General features: G+C 39.7%; 1 protein-coding gene across 1 annotated transcript; it reads left to right on the forward strand.

The window, feature by feature from the left end:
* Positions 1–20,824: 20,824 nt before the first annotated feature.
* Positions 20,825–23,347, forward strand: LOC139700175 (pupal cuticle protein C1B-like). Its single transcript, XM_071598759.1, has 3 exons — positions 20,825–21,054; positions 22,003–22,185; positions 23,090–23,347. The coding sequence occupies exons 1-3, from the start codon at positions 21,043–21,045 to the stop codon at positions 23,159–23,161; spliced, it is 267 nt and encodes an 88-aa protein (XP_071454860.1). The 5' UTR covers positions 20,825–21,042; the 3' UTR covers positions 23,162–23,347.
* Positions 23,348–23,701: the final 354 nt, after the last annotated feature.

The following is a 23,701-nucleotide window of genomic DNA, read 5'->3' on the forward strand; positions in this document are numbered from 1 at the left end:
GACGCTCGAGCATTTACAAATATTTACGAATTCAACTGTCTAACCCAATAAATTATAAACGGTATTATAACTTTTTTCTCTCTAAAAACTAACAATGCAGCAGTTAACTTCAAGCTGTCAAGTCCCGCACCTAACCTGCACAGGGTCGTATGCTATTACTCACGCTGTACGCTGTATATTCATATCTGCTGGGTTATACATCCAAATTCGCCGGTAGGAAAACGAAATTTGCTAAGAACAATGAAATAAATTTCATTTGTACCCGATTTACAGTTAACTCATTTGAAGTAATACAAAGGAGGGTCACCTTAAGACCAGAAACCGAGTCAACGCTGTGAAATGGGATTTACATATTATTATCATCAAGAACCGTTGCATTATTCAATACTGTTCCATGCAAACTGAACCTTATTACGTTGCTTTGAAAGGGGAAACCGTATAATGTAATGGTCCTTCTACCAAGACTCCTGACATTAATTAATATAGCACATCCACCAACTGTCATGCAGACTATCACCGAAATATGTGGTGAGGCGTCCCCGGAAATCAGCCACTGAAGACAGAAGAGTCTTTGATTATCCATTTCTTATTATGACATTCAACGGCATGCTTTAAACCCTGGAGATACATAATTGTTTTTAAAAAGAATAATTTCAATATGTCGTCAAAAACTTCCTGAAGTAAAAACCCATCATTTTTCAACTAAATTTGTAATTGAGTTAATACCATTAACGAATTGGGAGATTTCAACGCTATAAAATTGCACTGATATCATGGGTCACGTTAGGAAAAATTCATATCAAAATAAAGTATTGGCACAACAACAGAAGCCTGCTTTTAATCAAAAGATACGTTTTCCACCTCTCCTTTGGAATCCCTCTAATGTTTACGACTGAGGACTCATATTACCTCGCAATTCCACGGTCCCCTTAAAAAAGAGATAAATACTCAACTAAACTAACTCTAACGACCGTCTAGCGACACTCGGACCTCTCGCGAGATCGTTGTTAGCGTTGCCGTCCGACAATACAGAAGAGGGAGTGACGGGAGAAGGCATTAAAACGCAACAGACTTGTGGTCTGTTTCGTTATCCTGCCTCAGCAGGGAGGGGGGGGGGGCACGGGGGAGGGGGAGAGGAGCGGGGGAATGAAAGGGGGGATAGATAATAGGATAGAGGTGAAGTCCGCTGGATGACCACTACAAACCAAACCAAAACGTAGCCGGCCACGGAGGCGGCAGTGGCATTGCGGCGTTGAACGAAATACGCAAGTTTCATCAAGAGCGACCCTCTTATTTGTCATCAACTTCCTCGCATGTTTCAACCAAACTTTGTGTATCAATTACTCCAGTAGCTCAATTTTCTTTTATAAATCCGTCAAATGTTTCTGCAATACTTTAATTCATCAAGGCAGAAATTAACATTGATATATCATTTTCGAGGTGGCAGAGACAAAATTATACGTTTTGCATTCGTTCTAAAGGAGAGCTAAATAGAAAATAAAGCAATCGCGGACTAAACAAAGACAAATTTTTTCTATGAGTTCTTTTGAACAACGAGTTGGGGCCTACATCCAGCGACTACTGCCTAACTTCTATTTCCGCAAGAACGACCTACTGGCTCCAGCAATTGGAAGTAATTAAGGGAAGGATGTTTCTTATTTGCGGATGTTTGGCCCACAATACGGGTGCGAAGAGGGGATCAGAGAATCACGGGAGGAGGAGGGAAGGGATTTAGGGGGGGGGGCGCGAAGTGACTTAAAGTGCATTGCAAGGAAAGGGGGGCAAGGATGGGGGAGGGAAAGGGTGAGCGGTCGGAGGCTGGTGAGGCCTGGCGAATTGGGAGGGAGCTGGTGTGTCCGCCGGCATGAAGATGGCCCGCCATAAAGTAAGGTATTCGGTGGATTCAATCTGGAGGTGATTGGTGGAGGGGGTTGCAGAGAGATGAAGGGAAAAAGAGAGAGGGAGAGGCGAGGTGGTAGCGCGGTAACGAAGAAGGAAGGGGCGGGGAGGAGTCCAAGGACCTGGTTTGCTCCGCTCGCGGGTAGATGCCTTGGAAGTTCCTCCCAAAAAGGAAGAAGCGGAGAGGGAGAAAACTGTAAAACAGATGAAGAGGAGGGAAGGGAGAATGAGGGAGCCTGTTTGCCGGAGATGGGCGGGGGGAGTTGAGGAAACGGAGTTACATACTCATAAGAGTCGCAGGGCGATTCTTTAGAGGAAACGGCGGTCAGGTAAGGTCGACGAACCTCAGAAAAAAAATAAGAAACCGACAGGAGTGACGTCACATTCGGGGTCAGGACGGGCAGGGGAGGGAAATAGGACGCGACATGTTACACCACCAAAACTGGTTGCGCCCGGTAAACGAGGAGACAAAATATGCATCTTGTCCAATAGGAAGTGTATATATACCTATATAAACCCTTATTCTGAGTTTTCACCACGCTTTTTCAAGGTTGGGTGCAACATTTATCCTCACATTTGCTTCCAGTGATTGGAAAGCGAGAGAAGGCAACAAACACGATGTTGAAGCTGGTAAGTGAGGCCACAAAGAATATATTTATCGCTGATTTTGGTGGGATTTGTTTATGGATGCGTAACGGTAAAATGCACGCCCAAAGCTTTGGCCAAGTGAATACCACGAGTGACTTATAGCCGGGATAATTTTGACCTGCATATTCGGAGGACGACGGGTAACGGCTATGCGGAATCCCTTCCTTTGAGTGACACATGCGGTGCGCCAGAGAGCAATGAGGGCAAAACAACTACTCCGGAAAATAAACATTCTCATTACCTGCTCTTAAATATTTTTACAAACGTCAATTTTGAGAATTCAGTTTGATAGCTACTCCCAAAATGTCAAGTTTTTGGACGGACTTTTCATTTTTTTACGAGTGTTCGAACACTACTCATCTTGTTTTGTGAATGAACCAACATCTGATTTTGAGAAGTCAGGCGTATTTTATTTTATCAGGGAGAATAGAAAATCGTTCGCTTTAAAATAGACACGTATATTAATACAACCAATGAAACGTTAAGTTGAGTTTGATGTCATGAAATGCATATTTTGTTTTTAAATAGAAAAAGGAAATCAAATACATTTTTTTAAACGAACAAAGATTTAAAAAAGTACAAAACTTCAACGAACAGCACTAATAGATATATTCTTAAAGGGGTACGGGCAGAGTGTGGACCTATTTGCCCTATCGCGCAAATCTCTATCCAGGTGCTGATAAACAAGAAACAAGGCCATTCACCTTTTCGTCAATATTTTCAGCTTACACATCGCTTAGGTACTGCGGGTTACTCTGGAGGGTAGTGCGGTGGACTAGAGTGAGGTAAATTCAGCTTGGTACAGCCAATAACTTCTATTTTTGTTGTCAGCGCTTCATTTAAAGTGAAAAAAAGGGTTCTTTTTATGATGAAATTTTAAAATATGCTGTATTTGTTTTGAGTGAAATGATCTCTCGATCCTTCACTTTCCCGAAAACATTCCAGAGCGAAGTTAGGGAGATTCTCCCTTTTCTCCTGAAGGGTGCATGAAGTTTACGATCCCTTCAAGATCGGAGACCTCTATCTTACAAAGTATTTAGCCCAGGTTCCAGCAACCATTCTGACACACTGAACTACATGAACAATCACAGCAATTCACCCGAATTACCTAATGGCGAGTACGGATCTCACCTAGTACCTAATTCACCTATAGGCGTGTGCAATTCGCACTTTTAAGGTAGGTGGTCCAGTTCTTTGCTAATTGTGCTAGCTGGAATCCACATCGAAGGTCTGAAACCAGAGAAATCATACGGTTTGGGTGGAGCTGACGTGTTCAAATTCAGAAGGATTGGAACCCGAGCCCCTAATCAGCATCAAAATGAATTGCATTTTAAGAAGCGCTATTTTATGAGTTCAAATTGTATATTTGGAATATTGAGTGAATTGAAAACTGCCTCATCATATCGATTATTAGTACTCCAACATATATTGGTCTCCTGGATCATGAATATAAAATTCGGGAAATTGATCCAACAGACTCAAGGAGTCCTCCCCACGGACAATACGGGATAGAAACTGAAGGGTTAGGGAAAGCAAAATTCCCACCAGCCACCCACAACGTCTAGGGAAGAATTAGTTAAACCCAAATGCATGTACTTTAACTAATTTCGTATAATTTGTTGTGAAATCCCTTCCCGCATGAACAAATGGGATTGCCATTTAATGACTGTATTGCTCGGTTCAATGATTCCTGCCTCCTTTATCCTTTTCAAGCTTCTTCCATCCCTCGTATGTTTCTGTGGGGGAAGGGGGGTGCCTAACGCCGTCCGCTGCCTTCGGCGGTGTGTCACACTCCTACCTGTGACTTTAGGGGTGGACACTACGAGTGGCATTTCCATGTGATAGTAGTATTTCCCCCTGTTAATTTTCAATTATGCATAACCTGTCTTGCATTCCCTCCAGCATGTATACCAATTTTCACGTTATTTGATAGTTTTCCAACGAATATTTTTCCCTCTCCTCTCCCATTTCCTCCCTTATCATTTGCCCTTCCCTTCTGTTGTTTGCACCCACTACCACACACATTTTTGGTGGACAATAGGGTATATATGTCATTTCGATCATCAGACCCCAGTTTTTGATGTTCATCCCTCCAGGGGAGGCGGTTTAAATTGTATTCAACTTGCATGCCACCTATGCGATACCATGGGTTAGACAGAATTTAAGGAAAATGGAGAGCCCCTGCTGCTTTAAATTTTTTTATTCCCATACTGTGTTAATTAGAAAATTATGTTCCGCTACATTTCAATTATCAATAATAAAAGGGAATATGATATCAATCATCGCATCCATACTTATATTACGCAAATTATTTAATACAAAATAATGATCATAAAATAACTTGAAATGAGGGAGCAGGTGAAAAGTTTTGGCAAATTCCCTTCCCGAAAGAGTACACGCCATCATCCAATTCGCAAGTAAAAATTACTGTACGAGATAAGCAGAGGATTCTTTATCATCTATTTTGTGATCAATTATCAATCGAAATGCAGGGAACACTAAATTGGGCCCTAAAATTGTGATACATTTAAAACTCTTAATTTCTGGACTACATAACTTGCAATACTAGGCCTCAATTTAGGTGTACATTTTATGCTGTGATAAAAATAGCCAAGCGATTTGAATTTGGCGAATCATTACTCATGCAACACGTAGTGGATTTTCACTCTCGGAGCCCCGGACCTGAGCACCAGGAACTAACTAAACGCGAACGAATCAGTCTCCTCACATCGCCAACCCCCACCTCCCTCAGTTCCTTCCCACTCTCGAATTATGCGCATTCACGTCACGCACACCGCGTATCACTAATGAGACGTCGGTAGTACGCATGGCACGTGGCGTGGCCCATTGACCCATACTCTTTTGCTTCCTGCTCCCCACGCATCAGGTGTGCATCTTCTGCTCCCTGGCCGCGCTGTCGGCCGCCTCGCCCATCTACCCTGAGTTCGTGCCCGCAGCCTACTACCAAAACTCCGAAGAGGACCTCCTTTTCCCCTTCGACACCGTGGACGACTGGCACCCTCAGGTGACGGACAAGTACCAGCGCGTGGCGGTCGGCTCGAGACCCGGGCTTGTCTCCCGCCCGTACTCCCAACCCGTCGTCGTTCCATCCGAGACTCCCGTATACATCGCCCCGGGCGAGCCGGGTTTCGAAAAGGCTTACGCCAGTCTTAATCCTCTCGAGTACGTGGCGGATCTACAGGAGGAGGAGGAAAAGAAGAATAAGAGGAAGTGGCAGAACGAAGCGGAAGGGGATTATCAGGCCGAGGATGAAGATGATGACGAGCGGGGGGAAGAGGGCGCCTCGGGACGTTGATCACCAACGCCCCCAAGACAAAGACCACGAACGCCCTAATAGCACGCTCCTGTGCCGGGAATGCGAGGAGGACGAGATGAGCCACAGCTTCCCACCGACAAAAGACACTCCCTCACGCCTCACTCCCGCCTTACCCCCTGCCGATCGCGTGAGATCAACCAGCAAAGATATTGGGGACAACTGAGGAAGCTGCTCAGAGAGAGGGCGTGCATATGACTCTGTTCTGTTCAAAATTTACTGTGATTTGAATTTATTAAACTAACAATGACTTATCTTAATTTTTTATCTCCATATCCCATGACTTGAAAGAAAAACTATCCTACTACTTCTCATTGCCTTACCATTTGCCACGGAGTCTGGAAAGATCATAGGGCGATATTAGCCAAAAATTATCTAAAATATTGTAATGACAATAGAAACAGAATTAGGAATGTTTGTATGAAAAATAGTTATACTCTTTTTTCGATCGTGAGAAAAAACGAGGACGAAAACACTTCGCAATTCCACACTCAGAGGACCTAGAGAAACACACTCCAGAAGACCCAGGTTTCGCTGCCGAGCGGTAACACCATGATGCAGTATTATTAGCATAATTATGACGCATAATGATCACAATGCTGAAATTTGAGTAGCTAAAATAAACTATGAACTTACAGTGGTAAAGTTCTTTCGTTCTCTATTCCTCACAATGGGAAAATTCCAGGTGAAGTCGGAAAGAGCTGGCCTATTTCATTACCTAATATTTCGTATTCATGTCAATTCCTATTATGACTCGATCAACACAAAAGTAATCTCCAGTGATGAGACCTTTATATGGTGCCTACCTGCTAGATTTCAGAAGAAAATCTCCACAGAGGACACTATTTTCCTCTTTTTGATCATATTTAACGTTTACAACCATAGTTTTTCACAGAGGTTAGTTATTATACGATCCTTAATCCATCCTCAACCTACAATTAACACCAGGCATGCATCATGTCAACTTGATTTTCCACAGTTTTTCTAGTTCTCTTTATTCCGCCATCTACCACTTCAGATTTTCATTTCTTGAAGGCAAGTAATAAACTATTTTCAATGCAAAGTTAATGGGAGGTTCTTAAGTGACATTGGGAAATCATTTGATCGTGTGACCAATCTTCTAGATAATAATTTAGTTTTAAAATTTCCGGTCAAACTTTTAGAAAGCCTTCCATCATGGATGGCAGTGTGTCATCGCTATCTTCTAAATTTGTATTATGTCAAGCCTTGTCATTTGGAAGTTATTCCTTGCATGGCACACGATGTATTTAAGTAATAAAATGTCATCCAACCGAGAGTATGCACACAAATTGGTGAAAATATATATTGAATATAACAGTGTGAATTAGAGGCCGAAAATTAACAAATGTTCCAAAAATTCTTAGGATAATTCAGTAATTGACAGCCAAAGCTGAAGGACTGACGCACTGGTCTTAATCCGCAATATATTTTGCAAAAAATGCTGGAGATTAATCATTATCATCCCTTATTGCCAATTAATTAACACTAAGACGTATATTCTATGATAATAGCCTTTTAAAATTTCATTAATGAAAAAACCGCCTTTAGCATATAAATGCTCATGCATACACAGCATAGATATCGCTGACCGTAATGAAAACAATCAGCACGCATAAATTGGTGACACATTAAAAAATTTAATAAGCCCAATTTTAAGAGAGATAATAATGGAACTATGTTTGAAATAATCAAAAGAATTAAGCGCGATTAAAGTTCATCATCGGCGATAAGCATATCCAATTTCTAATTTCATTTATGCAAAAAATGAAGAGTCAACCACGGGTGCAGAAGGTACTTCCTCCAGAATAGAAATAACTTTAAGTTTTGCCTAATTTTGATTTCAATTCAATGCCAAATGATACTAAGAATTTGGTAAAAACCACTTATTCGTTATCTATAGCCCAAAATGTAACATATTGGTCACGCCTGGCCAGTGGCTGCCATTGATGACTGCCACTAATATAATTGAAATTATGAAATAATGAGTTCTCTCATATTTTCTTAATCCCATATTCCTTAGTTACGGTCCCACCTTTACCTGAATAGTGGAACTGGGAGAACAGAAGTGAATCAACTACATCAATAGTAACAAGTGAAATAAAAAGTAAAATAGTGAAAAGTACATCAATAGTAACACCAATTAGTAGTTCTAATGGAACATTAGATACTGATCGACAATCAACATATCGAAGGCTAAACTGAAAAATAAATCCATATATAATTGCATGTGATGTGGTAACTTTAAATAAAGATCAGCTTTCAACATTTCATTTGGTAAATATATGACGGAATTAATTTGAATAATTATGACTTGAACGCAGTCTTTGCACAAATTGTTTTGGCGGCGGCAGTGAGATTAGCAGGGATGCAGGAATTCTAGTAGGAGTAGACCACCTCCTATAGACTTTCATTTATATTCACCAACATTAAAATTTCACAAGTTTCCGAAATAGTTCGTTGGCTGACTTTCTTATAAGGTTCAACCCCAACATTATGCCCGAATGATTATATATGTATAAAATCAATGTGTCGCGATCAAGACTTATTATAACAATGGTATCGTTGTTTTCAAACCAAATGACGGACGTATTGGAACCCAAAATTTATAACTAAAAAAATAGTCTTAAAAGCTTTCTCTTGCACTATTGAGGCATGAATCCCATACCTCATACGCTGATACTTATCTACGGAGCCGGAAGGCTGGTATCGACGGTATCCTCCCACGAAAGAGCTTGCAAAATCTTATCCTTGATGCATTAAAATTAGACAGTCTCACCTCACTGGCTATCCATTCCGTGGGCAAAGGGTTTCATCTAGTACATTGATGAGGAAAGAGTACACTTTACTACAGCGATCAATATTTAAAAGAGCATTTTAGACGTGTTTTAGCTTTACTTTTCCAGAAGTGCAACGAAAACGCTCTGATGTATATGAGCCCTTATGATTCCAATAAATATCGAGCTTAAAACGAACGAAAGTTGATTAGCTGGTAAATTTCTGCCAAAAACATCCAACACCCTCCAAGGAGGGTGTTGGAATACTTCACGTACATTTAAAAACCATGGGCAACAATAGATAGCCGTGTTTACTTTCCCACCTACTTCTGTCGGTCGAAATTATCCATCTTCTCGCGGGTGGGAAACAAAACTAGACCATGAACCAATCAAATCTCTGCACTCAAATTTTAAAAATATCAGATTTTCCCCTATCCGACTTGCATTTTGTTTTATCAAAGTCTCAAGAATTTCTCGTTTCTCCTTTCTCATTGTCGACGCATTTCACAGGGCATCAATCTAATTCTCTCAATTATACTCCGTAAATCCAACGCGAAACTCAAGCAAAGACTCATATTACTCATTTATCAGCGACATGTTACCGAGTCATATAAAACTACATCAGGACTTTAGGATTGAACATTTCTACTAATACAATCACTTTACTTCCCTTTGTTTCACACTTTCGTTATTACTTTCGTCAGTTGACCCTGCGTAACATTTTTCGTCACAACACTTCACTTTCGAAATTTTTGGCGGCAGTATCTTTCATCTCTGCCTTACTCACATATATTTCAACAGACGTAAAAAAGCTTTGCCGCGGGTGTTTTTGGCATCCAACTCGGATCTGCGAGGCGTGGAGCATAAAACGTCATAAGTAGATGGAAAGAGCTGAAATTCGGAGTAAAATTAGCAGTAAAGATAGGGAACACATTAACAAATGTTGTCTAAAACAATTTGTTGTCTCAGGCGTAACTTATGGAATTTGCATAACATATTGAAATGAAATGAAATAATTTACTTCGTTATTCCACACACTTTGTTTTGTGGAAAAGTGTGTGGAATTACAAAGTAAATTATTTCATTTCATTTCAATATGTCTAAAACAATATTATGTCATAAAAGAGAAATCGGAAAGGAAAAAGAGTTGAAGGAATAAATTAGGTCCCATGGGAACATGGATACAGTAAATGTTAGATGCAGTTGGAGAAGAGGGAAGTTCCAAATTTTACGGAGCTATTGAGGGTTATTCGCAAAAAACAGAGCAAATCGAACAATAAAATTTAAAAAATACTTCCATCAGCCACAGTAAATTGTGGGAAAACATTTTATTATGTACCCTTATACGAATTCCTCAAATCCGCACAAAACAACAAGATTCATCCGAATAGGGATCAATAGATCGATATTAATATTTTAAGTTTATCTATCGAGTATTAAATATTCATTGCGCGGTAAACTGAGGTTTCCATAGTATAGGAGAAACGCTTCATTTGGAAAACTTTTAACAATAAATTCTAACACAACTGTTGTGAATGAACTTAGAAATTTTATACTAATTCTTCCATTACTCTATTCTCATAATTAGCTTCTATTTTGGCCGAAAGATTGGTTGAATGCAGCCGTCTACCCTTCTTTTCAAACAATTACTTCTTTACGCCCTCACAGATCATCTTAGTCTTACATTATTCTTTACTTGGCCTATAAAACTGTTCCACAGTCTTCCTCGTTACGTCTCCCCTTCTAATCCATGTATTTTTGTGAGAAATTCATTATTACTCTAGTTGTGTCCAATTCATCTAATTCTTTTTTTAGTATCGTGCAGTATACTTCTTTTTCTCCTCTGTTTATGCCTCTATATTTTTTAATTGCCAACCCATTTCATTTAATGTGCCCATTTCTATTCTCACATTCAAGTTCCGTAATACAGGCTTGGAGAAGATTCTCAAGATAATGTAATCAAGCAATAACAGAAAGCAGAGATACCAGAGGGTAAACACGAAAAGAGATAGAACTATGTAATAATTAACTTGGAATAGGTGAAACGCAGTTAAGATGGCGATGGAATAAATTGTTTTAATTATAATACATATATTCCCATTTCCTATCGTTATCCTCTCTTGTATATGGAGTATTGACTTGGAGTAGTACCTATTTCAAAGAAAGATTTTTAAAATCCCGAGGATTGTGATTTTCTTTATATAGCAGAATTATTTGGAAAACGATAGACGACACCCGTAAAGTTTAACCCCAACCACACTTTGTGTCTAGAGTAATGCGACGATGAATTTTGCATACTCCAGCACCCGCAGCCACCAGAAAACGATCCACACCTCTCTGCTCTTATTTGCTTACCTCTGCTTCTACAGCCGGACGAACACACTAGACCAGTCTGCGCAGCAACAAGGACAAAACCCAACAACTTCGTGCACTTTTGAGTTGTCATTATGTAGTTCTCCTATCACAATGATGGAGGTACCGATACGGTAGTGTTATCACCTTTCGCGCGGACTGTGTGTTATGGCGGGTGTTCGGTTTTCATATGACTGCCCCTCATATGTAGGGTCTATTCTTCAACGGATATGGGACTTGAACGATAGGAGCAACAGATAATATATGACAGGAGGCGATGGAAATGCTATAGAGGAATAATGGAGATAAAATGGACGGACAGTGTAGCGAATGAAGAATTATTTCGAATAGTGGATAAAGAGAGGGAGAAGAATCAATGGGGGACACTTGCAAGAAGAAAAGAAAAATTAATTGGATACATATGAAAATAAGATAATTTATTCAATTTTAAAGATTTATTCAATAAATTCAATAAGATAATTTATTCAATGTCATAATTAAAAGGAGCATGGAGTGGAAGAATCACAGTGGATGGTCTAGAATGAACTACGAGAAGCAGATAATAGAAAGTGTCGTTGCAAGGTGCTATGAAGGATTAAATAGATTAGTGGAAAAGAGTATGTATTTTGGAGAGATACTAAAAATCCAACTGAAACCCGAGATGATGGTTCGTTAAGATATAGATGTATAATCGCAGTGTCCTGTCATTTTATGGATATAAATTACCGACGAACACTCACTCAAGCCTTTTTTCATCTCAAGTCGGTTTTTCTCAAAACTGCTCGGTATCTGATTTGGCGCATTATGTAAATCATTTTTCATCCCGCGCGTATATCCACTAGCACTGCGGTCCGCATAGTTATATATTTTTTTTACGTGAGTAGCGCACGCATTATGTTCTTAGCCAAACATAAAATGTTCACGCATTTAAGAAGAAAATAATTTTATCGGGAATTGCCGAATTGTATTCCCAACTTTTTAATAAAAAATTCGGCCGGTTTCCCGAATTTTGAGAAATTGAGGAATTTCCTATCACTTCCCGATTTCCCGGACTACTAGCAATCGATCAGTAGTTAACAAGTGACTTTTTATTGAACTCCCACTGGTACGGACAGCCTCCGTGCTGACAAACAAGGTTGTTTGAATCTGAGTAAGCGAGTCGTAAAATTGCATCAGGTAGTCGCTTCCCTTTTACTCACGCCAAAACATTCAGCAACAACGCCTTGAAACACAGAGAGGAAGGCGCGCGCTGAAATAAAAAACTGAACACAGAGGCGACGGTGGTGCAGCGGGACGAGTGCACGCGTTTCCATCAAATCGCCAGAGACCACGTCGATCGCTTTGCGGAAACCAAGAGAATCGTCGCAGAAGCGAGGTGATAGGGCGAGCACGTTGGCGGTCGAGGCGGGGACGAGTCCGCATGAGCTCGCTGGCGCAACGCCCCTCAAATTCAAACGCGGAATACTTTCTCCCATTGTTATTCCGCGCGACTCCCACCGAGCGAGTGGCGGATGGTAGGTGGAGGGGCACGTCCAAGCGACCGGCGCCGGAGGAAGGGTGGCCGTGGGGGGGGGGGAAGGAGACGGAGTGGTCATCGGGAGGGGGTACGGCTACGCCACCGAAAGTGTTGACGGGATGAAGACAGGGGACAAGAGCACGTCTGAAGAAAAAAAAGGGTCACCCACTCACCGCAGTCGAAAAAGCAAGCGTTCAAAATTTCTTCGAATGTGAAATAAGACGAACGATTTGCAGTTTCTTGGAAATCTGGTTACGTATTAAGCCGTCACTCGTACACTAGATGATTCAAAAGCTTAAATTGTCAGAACCAAACGCAGAGACGATCGAGGGCGACGTTTATGTAAATTTATATAGAAAATAATTCACAACCTGCTACCGTATTGGCTAACTCTGAGATGAACAATTAACATACCGAATCGTGAGTAAGCATGTTGTTGCGTGGCATGATGGGTTCGGCTTCCATGAGCTTTCTGTGCGATATGGCCTCAGCTTCGTAGCGAATTAAATACCCAATCAAAGCTCACCAGGACGACCTATGGAACATACTGAGCAATGGAATTTTAATATTAAATTCGATTGAAAGTGAATTAATTTTGGCACGTTCATTCCTTATTCTGTATGCACTCTGAAATAAATATCAATGAAATAATTAAAAAATTCTAAGGTTTAATAAAAAGCAAACGAGTGAGGTTGATTAAGCCCATAAATAAATAATTTTAACAAATATTAACCCATAGTAACAAAATACGAGGACATGTGACGGAGGCAAGTGCGATTGAGTCGACTTCTATTTTGAGTTGGTCGTCGAATCAATTGACGAATGCGAAGCAGAAATACCCACACAGAATAAGGCAGGACCATTACGCATACACGAATTTAACTGCTTCTATTTTAATGGCTTGGGAAGCTCATCGCTTTACTTCTTATGCCTTCAACGTGATTCAGCTACCGCAAGCATCGTTATGCGCACGTTTTGCATAATTATTCCCTGAAAAGTCCTTTATTTCATATTAGACAGCGAAGAATCTCTCGGATTTTAAGCTGAAGGTTTGGTTTTGAAATATGTAGTGACTCACGGGCAGCAAACGAATGCTTAACTTTTTAAATCTAATGTGACTAGCATATTACTTTCTCTGCGCTAGAGGTGTCCCTGATTTGAGAATTAGCATTAAAAAATACATAATAATAATAATCTATCAAGTGATATGGACATGTCTCTCCTACCCTACCGTTGTCTCCTAAATAACCTATCCATTATATTATTAGTGAGAACTAATATCATCTACTTCCGTGGGCTCATTGTCTTTGCAATGCCCTCCGTTTGATTTCCAGAAATAAATTATAAATATATATATATATATATATATATATATATATATATATATATATATATATATATATATATATATTATGGTTCCTATCTCTCAGCATACAGGGCCATCTGAGGTCAATTAATAGACGTAGAGCAATGACCTTGACATAGGCCACATTGCCTGAAAGAACCTTGGAAAAGAAACTAAAGTACGAGTTTATCAGATTCACCTATTGTAATACCAACCATTGGCACGAGCATGCAGGTGGATGGTTCTTACAAAATGTCCCTAAATCAATCTCAAACATCCGGGAAAAAAAACGGAAATGAGTGGGTACCTTTTAAATCTTTATTTAACGTAGTACACAGTGACATTTTCCTGAGTTATCCCGAGACCAGATGATGCCAATCAAAAAATACACACACGCGGACAAGCATAAATGGAAAATGCCCAAAATGTTTAAAAGGGAATGAAAACGTGTCTTTCCTTAGATATACCCAGGTCTTTTAATTTTATAATAGGGATTATAGATACCTAATTTCCCTTATGTTACGTGTTATTAGAGTAAAAGTGAATTCTGCAAAAAATATGAGTACCCTTGAAGCAGTTGAGATAATTAGCGCAGATAACCTTCAACTTTTTTGACACTTAATTTGGTACTCTTGCTAATAAGATTTTCAATGATAAACATCCATTGAAAATAATAAATATAACAACTGAGGCAACAAATATGCATGTGGTGTTAAAGAAGGATGGAGAAAATTAAATTCTAAGAGCGATTCACAACTGAAGAAATTGTACGATACGAAGAGAAGTAGAAGAAAGAGTTCCGTTGAAGCAATATAAAAAAATAAGAGAACGATCATATGAACTTCGAGAATATTCTAATGGAAAACAATTTATAGATACAAAAACAAATGAGGGAATAATGGATGAAAGTAAATGTAACCGAACAATATGAATATAATACGACCAGAAGGTTTTAAGGGATTAGGCGGGATTTATGAGAAGGCATGGGAAAGGAGTGACTTTACAGTGAAGGGTCACAGAATAACCTTCTCATCGTTGACAGTTGCTGAGGAGGTCAACGGGCCTTGACCAAAAAAATAGTTGTGAATAAACCGAGATTGAAGTGTAATTTAAAACCTTAAAAACTAGTAAAAGCATGAAGTTACTCAAGCTGACGTTGACGTATGCCTTACACGTTGTGACTTGAAATGAGTGGGGAACATGGCCTCTGCAAGAAGCATTCAATGTTGATTAATTCCCTTGCAATCTCTAATGAATGCCTTTCCTTTGGTATTCAATTAACTTTCACTTCTTATCCGTTCAAGGCAACAGTGCGTCCCAGTCATTCGAGATTTAACGAGTTTGTAGGGCAAATAGGCTTCATCCATCTATAATCAATATGATCACGGAATATTTATCAGTTGCACAAACATAAAATTGATCTACGGTTCGATCGAGATGTCGACAATAAGCATTTTATATGATAAAGTTACAACAAACATTTGAAAATTGTCAATACTATGAATTTTCTCAAAAGCTTTATCCTCTTAGATGTTTATTTTCATTTAAATACTCAGTTGAAAAACCAAGAACTTCATGAATATGTTTCAGATTGGTTTTTGACTCAGATTTGGTGTGCGGAAGGAAGTTAAATTGTTTTTGGAATTTTGTCAACGATGATTTCAAGGAAGACATGTAAACATGCGGTGCGTCGAGCAGTTGAAAGGAAAATACTTTTGTGATTGTCATCTCATTGCTGGCTATTCCACGAGTTGAACGCGAGTCAAACATCATGACCCTCAGGAAATAAACACGTGATGATATTTCCATCGCAGGGAAATAGAACAGAGAGCGAAGCCACACTTGTACAGAAGCCGACATGATTTCGGATCACAACGGCGTGACGCATCGGTTCCAATGCAGCCACGGACCCGTTTACCGTGATGATATCTGTGCCGACTTATGTAGACTTACGCTAGTGCCAGACGAGAAAATCAATCAGAGAACTTAAATACAAAAAACGTCTATGTGCTTGAACCAGTGGCATCATAAATAAAAATACTACGCAGTTCTGCGCTGTATTACACCGTTTGGATCGAGGCGGAGAGGAAGACGATTTCACGTGTTAACTAAGACCACTCGGACGATGTCAAGGCCGCTGCCAATTGATCAATTCTTGGGACAGTGAGGGGTGAAGAGGACGAATGTTATGCGAGGCGATCCACCCATGGAGAAGACCTCCCTCCGCCAAACAGCGCGGGAAGCACGTATGGGAAACGAAACAGTGTTGGCTCGCTCGTTTCCCTTTCGTTCGCCTTCCCCCCCCCCCCCGGCCCCTCCCGCCGCCCATCCCGCATCACCACGGCACCCCCCTCCGACCGCTTCGTCGCCGTTTCGAGGGGCCGCCGTCTGGGGGGTGTGCTGGCGCGCTGCCATACGTGCCCCGTCAAGTGATCCGCCTCCGCGTCCTCGGACACGTCGGTCCGTGGAAATTGGGCGCACATTGTTCTATCTTCGGGGCATATGACCAAACCGAAAGATTTTCAAGTACTTTCTCCCATGATCCCTGCGGAGGCGGGACTATTGTTAGACCGAAAACAGTCCTCATCCCAAAATCCGCGGGGATCGCAATAATGCGAACCCTTTACGAGATGGTTTGGAGAACTATCGAAGGGATATACGCAGTAATCAGCCAAACGGAAGCGGCTCTCGGATGACCTTGGTCGTGGAATTTTTACTCTCTCCCGTGCCGAATGCTAAGGCACACTTACCTTAAGGGACTTACCCAAAGCCAAATGGAGTTGTACCGACACTTTTCTCACCTTATATTTTCCGAAAACGGAAGAAATGCTTCACAATGTTTACTTAAGAAAATATTTTTTTCAACCAATTAATTCGGAGTTTTAAAATTTAAATGAGTATTTGGCGTTAAACTAAAATTTTAACAACCGTGATTTTTTCACTTGGAAAATATTTTCCAGAAAATAATATAACTTTTTTAAGTGTTGCCTTTTGTGAGACTATGACCTGGAATATTTCGGATATAATAAAAGGAGATTTTTAAGATAACTTTTCTCCAAAGCTGCAAGAAAATGTTGCCAGTATATCATGACATTATATTATCACTATAAGCCAAACTATATTATATTTCAAGCTTTTCATTATTGCACAATCACCTATCGCGTAACTCTCTCCTTCGTTATTTAATTAGAAAGTAATAAAGCGGGAAACCACTTCTAATATCACACGATTGAAACGTTTGATGTTCAATGTTCATAAAGTCCGAACTAAATCCTACCTACAAAGCGTTAAGCCTCTAGAACATCGGGAAGTGTCTACTAAAATACAAGACTAGATGAAAAATAACTACCCGGAGAGCACTCTGGCTTCATATATTTTTGCTACGGTGGGTACCGTACAATTGTTTACGATCAATAACACATACGATTTCAATCTGGTATTGGCCAAACAAAGCCGTCACTTCATTCTGCATGAACATAGACTCATCTCGACTGTATTCTTTTAAGCAAATTTCCTGGTCCCAACGAGACTACGAGGACACCACCAAATTGTTGCTTAATTTCCAATTTTTACTGATGACTATTATTCCACAATAATATAATGAATATTACATTTACAAATTTTTAACTTATACTAATATTGTACATTATGAAGATCATACAACTATGGTATATAGTAAAGATTGCCTGTAATTGTATGTTGTATTTATCGTCTGTAATTCTGTTGCATATCATACACGATGAAGATTATACTACTACTGTACGAGGGAGGTCCCAGAAGTACCCGGCCTCATATAGAGATGGCGGTAGTAGTTTAAAAATATCAATGCATTAGAAAGTACCAAATGAGGTGACGACACCAGAAACGGTGAAGAAAATCCACAAAGTGATACTGGATGATCCTCAACTGAAAATGCGCGAGCTAGCTGACATAGTAAGCATTTCAATAAGTGCGGTACATCGTATATTAACTGAAAATTTGGGCATGAGAAAGCTGTGTGCAACGTTTGCTCACACTCGAGCAAAACCAGTGTCGTGAAGATGTTTAAATTGAGTGTTTAGTAAAGTTTCAAAGCAACTAAGCACAATTTTTTCGTTGTTTTATAGCTATGGATGAAACATGGGTCCATTACTTCACACCCGAGACAAAAGAACATGAAAACAATGGATTCAAAAGGTAGAACCGGCTCCAAAGAAGTCGAAGACCATTTCGTCTCCAGGCGTCGGTTTTTTGGGATGCATGTGGGATAATATTCATTGACTATCTTGAAAAAGGAAAAACTATTAACGGCTAGTATTATGCGAACTTACTGCAACCTTTGAGCGAAGAAATCAAGCACAAACGACCGCATTTGGCTAAAAAGAAAGTGTTGTTTCATCAAGACAATGCACCAGCTAACAAATCCGTTATTGCAAAGTCCAAAATTCATGAATTAAAATTTGAATTGCTACCTCATGCACCCAATTCACCAGTTTCAGCCCACTCAGATTATTTTCTGTTCACAAACTTGAAAAAATGGCTCAGTGGTCAAAGATTTTCCAACCGCGAAGAAGTGATGGTGGCAGTTAATGGCTATTTTGAGGAGCAAGACTTATTATAAAACAGGTATCGAACTAATTGAACATCGATGGGTAAAGTGCATAGAGCTGAAACGAGATTTTGTTGAAAAATAAATACATTTTTTTCCAAAACTTTTGTGTTTTCTTTGCTGGGTCGGGTACTTCTGGAATTACCCTCGTATATAAAAAAAATTTAATAAATAGTAAATCTGAGGGAAAAATATGAAAAAACCTTTTACAGAAAGACCATCATCCAAATAATATTTATCAAAATATATCAAACCATAAAACGTATTTTCGACATCTAATTCGAATATTTTTGGACAGACGGATCAAACTGTCAATGGAGGCTAACTTCTTTAATTCAACCTCTTAATGCCGTAAGGATTCAGAAAAATAACCAAGCAAAAAATCGAGCAAATACGAGCTGAGGGATAAAAAGAAAAAAAAACTCTCTAAGACACAATAAGCTACACCTTTTAACATGTTATTCTGCAACCCAGATTTCAATTCATTGTGTCACATTCGGGTGAAGCTGGACTAATGTCATGATACCTAACCTAAGATACAGGATACACAGCTGAAACCTACATTGTGCATTTTAAGTTTTTAATAGTGGAATACGCAAAGATTCCTTAGCTATTTCTATCATCCGGATGGTGAAATGCCAAATATTCGAGCCCCTAGCAGTGAGAATCTGATTAACAAAAGCTTGCTTTCGCACTTTTTATCTTCGACCTGTCTACGGTCCGTTTAACGATAATACTATCGCTACCAACGTTAATACCCATTTGATTCCCAGTAGAATTGGTAAATAAGTTATGAGTAGAGGATAAATTAAAGATACGATATATATACACATACACACACATATAAACAGTATATATATGCATATATATAATTATATATATATATACTTACACAACACACACATATTTATATATGAATCGTACCTCGTATATTTTCATAAACGTTCAGTTGAGGAAAACTGGCATAATTTTCAAGAGCGTTTTTTTCGAAATGCGTTATCTAGGTCGTATATTTATGAATTCATCACCTCTGCATTCCCACTAGGAAGAATTTTCTTGGTATCACTGCGGGAAATATTTCATCATCATTCATATTGGATCATCACTAGATTATTACGGTTAGGAATCTGAGATTGGAAAACGAGGGAAATTTGTAATATCACGTGAACCTTCAGATATGCCTGAAAGAGTGTAATAATTCGCGAGCGTACAAATTCCACTATCCTTGATTTTATTCTTTTGTATATCTTTCACAATCTATGCCAATACTGGATCCTTTTATACACAAGACACTCGTCATTTATATCCCATTTTCACCACGACTTTAAACTATGAGTCGTTTTATGACGTCAAATATTAATAGTCGTTGTTGGATGAAGTCAAATATTTATACTGCTGCACACGTTTTATTTAAAATTCACCATTAAATAAACATTTAAACACCGAACTTCTGTTTTTAGGGAGAAGGCAGAAGTTTTAATGCTGAAGCTACGGCTCCTACGCCTCTTAATTTCTTAAGAATATTTCATTCCTGAATCTTATGAATTTGGAATTCAAGGGTTTCCGTGAATCAAGCTTTAAAATAGGAAAGAAGAGAGAAAGTATATGGACGAAATAATTAATCGGAAGCTTGAGAGAAGTGTTCTATGCTGGTTTGGCTTTGTTAAAGTAATTAATGAGAATCTAGAGCTACCAAACAGAATAGAGAATAAATGATTTGAGAGGGAAGAGGCCGATCGGGAAAGTGATAGATGAACGTGGGCGGAGTGATTCTGACGACGATGAATATTAAGGATCCCATTAAAAGGAGCATGTATGAAGCAGTGTATGAATTTCTGTAAGATGCGAAATAAATACATGAAAAGATCAGTATGGAAGAAATCAGTGGAAGAGAATACGTACCTTTCGCAACATGAAATGAGCATTTGCTCCACGGTTTATTCAGTAGAAGCGAATGGCGTGAAGGATATCCATATAAGGTATCAGAAAATGGCAAATAAATGACGAAGTCAAAGCATTTTCATTTTTTTGACTGATGGACACCAAAAATTTACCGAATCGGAAATTTTTCTTACTTTTGTCATGTCTCCCTCTCCATGGTGACCGTGTCAACGCGCGAGACCACCGGGAGGGGGGGGGGAGGTTATTATGCATTCATACTGCACCTAGCTATTCGCACTCCCGCGGCAACATGAGCTGATGCGAAACCTTCCTTAACATTCCTGCCTCATCAGAAATCCTTCTGCTGACCTCTTCCTCCTCAGCTTTCCACCCCGACTCCCGACATGCATTCCGATCTCATCCCCGGACACTCCACAACACAGCCCAGCCGTCCCCTCTAGGGAGAGGGGAGTTACTCAACGTTTGGACACCACGGTCATCCCCAGCGGGGCGGGAGAATCCCCACGCCCTGCGTCGCCCAACCCCCACCCACATAGCCCGATCGGTTACTATAAGAGGACAGTGGAGGATCCCAATTGTCACCAGTCTTCCAGAAGGCAACCGAAGCTTCTTTGATCACAGATTCTACGGATTGCTCTTGAGCACCACCAACCTACAGTCAACATGTTCGCCAAGGTGAGTATGCCATGTCAGAGATTGAAAACCGTGCGTCGGGGATCCGCATTCGAGTTTGTGGGCGTAGTCTGGACAGTGGTCAGCTGCTATTTGTCTGCTTCAAGTGCCATGGGAATATTGCTGCTGCTTTACCAGATACACAATATCGGAATACTTCTTCATACTGGTCAATTTCGTTGTTGGCGAAATTGAACGAGGATAACCCAAGGGAGTAGGAGAAGGAAACCTATCTTCGTTTTAACTTGATGTCTTTAACATGATAGTGATATTCTTGATCTGTATACGTCAGGTGTTGTGCGTACACCTGGGGGGTAACTACCAAACTGGCGAATCATAAATAACTTTCCTGAAATGAAAAACTTTCACTGCTTTGTTAAGTCGTTAAGTATATGTACAGGCTATCCCCATGCTTTCACTAGCATGAAATTGAGGTTAATTTGTGAAGAAGACTAGTTGTATTATTTTTTGGCTATTAGATTAATGGGGATCGATATTTAAAGGCATTTCGCATCTCTAGTACCGAGTAGAATTTCAAGCTACTAAAATGCCAGATTACACCAGGAACTTTAATGGTAGATTATTGATCTGCGTCAGGGAGATGGAAGTCATTTGAGCGTTTCGAATGGTTGGTATCAACCACGACTTAGTTTTGGGGATGGAATAAGGAAAGGCACAAGATTAATCCAATACCATTAGAATGCGCCATCTAGTGTATTTAAATCTTCCGTGGGCGTTTAGCCGATTCACGTGCACTTTTTAAAACCCTGGATGAGAAACTAATCTCTTTGGAAACTAAAGGCTTCATAAGGGCAGGGATCCGTGAGAGGAAATTCACTGCAACGTACATCCCTTCCCCATCCGTTGGGTACCCTCCAATGAGCGGGAATTATTTGAGCATCACCCTCGGGTGTAGTCTGCACCGATTGACCTTTGACTGCTCCTCCACAGACCGCCCTCGTCGTCTTCGCCGTCATGGCCGTGGCCGCCGCTGCCCCCAAGCCCATCCTTCCCGTGGCTTACACCGCACCAGTGGCGTACAGTGCCTACACGGCACCCGCCGTGGCCCCGGTCGCGTACACCGCACCTGCAGCCTACGCCGCCTACACCGCACCCGTCGCCACCAGCTCTCAGGTAACGCAGTGGTTCTTGTACAACTATCGGCAAAGCACAAAATTGTTGATTCTGCAAATGCCAATATTATTATCATTGGGTTTGGACTGTGGAATCCAATATACTTATATGCTGGAAAAATTGAATTTACCCAAACATAACAAAACTTTAGGGTTGCTTCGATTATTGTAATATGCTTACAATACTTGGGTCTATTTTGGACAGTCCATGAATTGAAAGGTCCTAAAAATAAACGACATTTTCAGAGAGATTTTTCAACAGGAATTGCAAAATGATAGAAGTTTTCCACGGAGGTTTTTATTTAAAGAATGGGGTAGATTTGTACGGAATTTTCAGAAGCATACACCTCTTTCCCATTAAGACCATTGGGTATAAACTGAGGCATTTTTATGCTCGTAAATCTTCTTACATTTCAAAAGCCACATCAGCCTTCTGATTCTATTATCATTTTTAAAGGATCAATTGCACTAAAATCGTATCATTTCATATAATTTTAATATTAACTACGTATTTAACCCAGCTCCCAGAAGATAACATGATACAATTAATGGTAAAAGTAGAACATCTGGCCACAAGGAAATTAATTATGTTTATCAGTAATCGATTAACCTGAATTCAACATGCTTTGGTATTTGAAAATCGAACTCATAAAGAATCAAAAGCTGTTTATACATACATCTCAGTTATCAGTTGGTCAAAACAATTTCTTTGAAAGTCTGTAATTCCATTTATACTAATAACATGATGGTTTTACGTTTCACAAGGTCTTTACAAAGGTTACGTTTCACAAGGTCTCACAAAAGTGATGAAATCTAACGATGACGCATGCTCTACTACGGGATATAAACACGGAAAACAAACAGCTAAACTGAACTAAATATACTAATTTATATTCCTTCCATAGGTGATTGCCCGTAACTACAACGGATTTGCTGCCCCTCTGGTTGCCGCCCCTGCCGCCACCTACTTCATCTAAGTACGACGGACTCGTGAAATAAACAAGCCCAACCGGTCCTCCTGTGAAATGTTCGCCAACCTGCCTCTCAACTCTTCGCTTGTGGATGAATATAATCCGAAGAACAACAATGACTTGAGAACTCCTTAACATTTCCTCCGAAATTCATATTTCAAGAGTAGAATGTTAAAGATGAATAAAAAGCATCGCTAAATATATTACTGTCTTATTCTTCCATTCAAAAAATTTCCTCCACGAAAAATATATAACCAAGAGTTGATATCATATGTTCGCTGTCCAAGTGTTACACTCCTAATGGATTAAAAAGCATTATACAAACAAATAATCCGCACCTATTCGATTTCAAGTCTTAAATTAAGCAGGCTAATCATGTAAGACTAATGCTTCGCTTTTTTCTTGGCGTTAATCGAAAGGTCACAGTATAGATAGCGTAAAGTGTACGAGTATAAATGATACTCTCATATATACAAATATATATATATATATATATATATATATATATATATATATATATATATATATATATATATATATATATAT

The sequence above is a fragment of the Hetaerina americana genome, unplaced genomic scaffold, assembly GCF_022747635.1.
Source record: "Hetaerina americana unplaced genomic scaffold, ioHetAmer1.1.p SCAF_1, whole genome shotgun sequence".
In the NCBI taxonomy this organism is placed as follows: domain Eukaryota; kingdom Metazoa; phylum Arthropoda; class Insecta; order Odonata; family Calopterygidae; genus Hetaerina; species Hetaerina americana.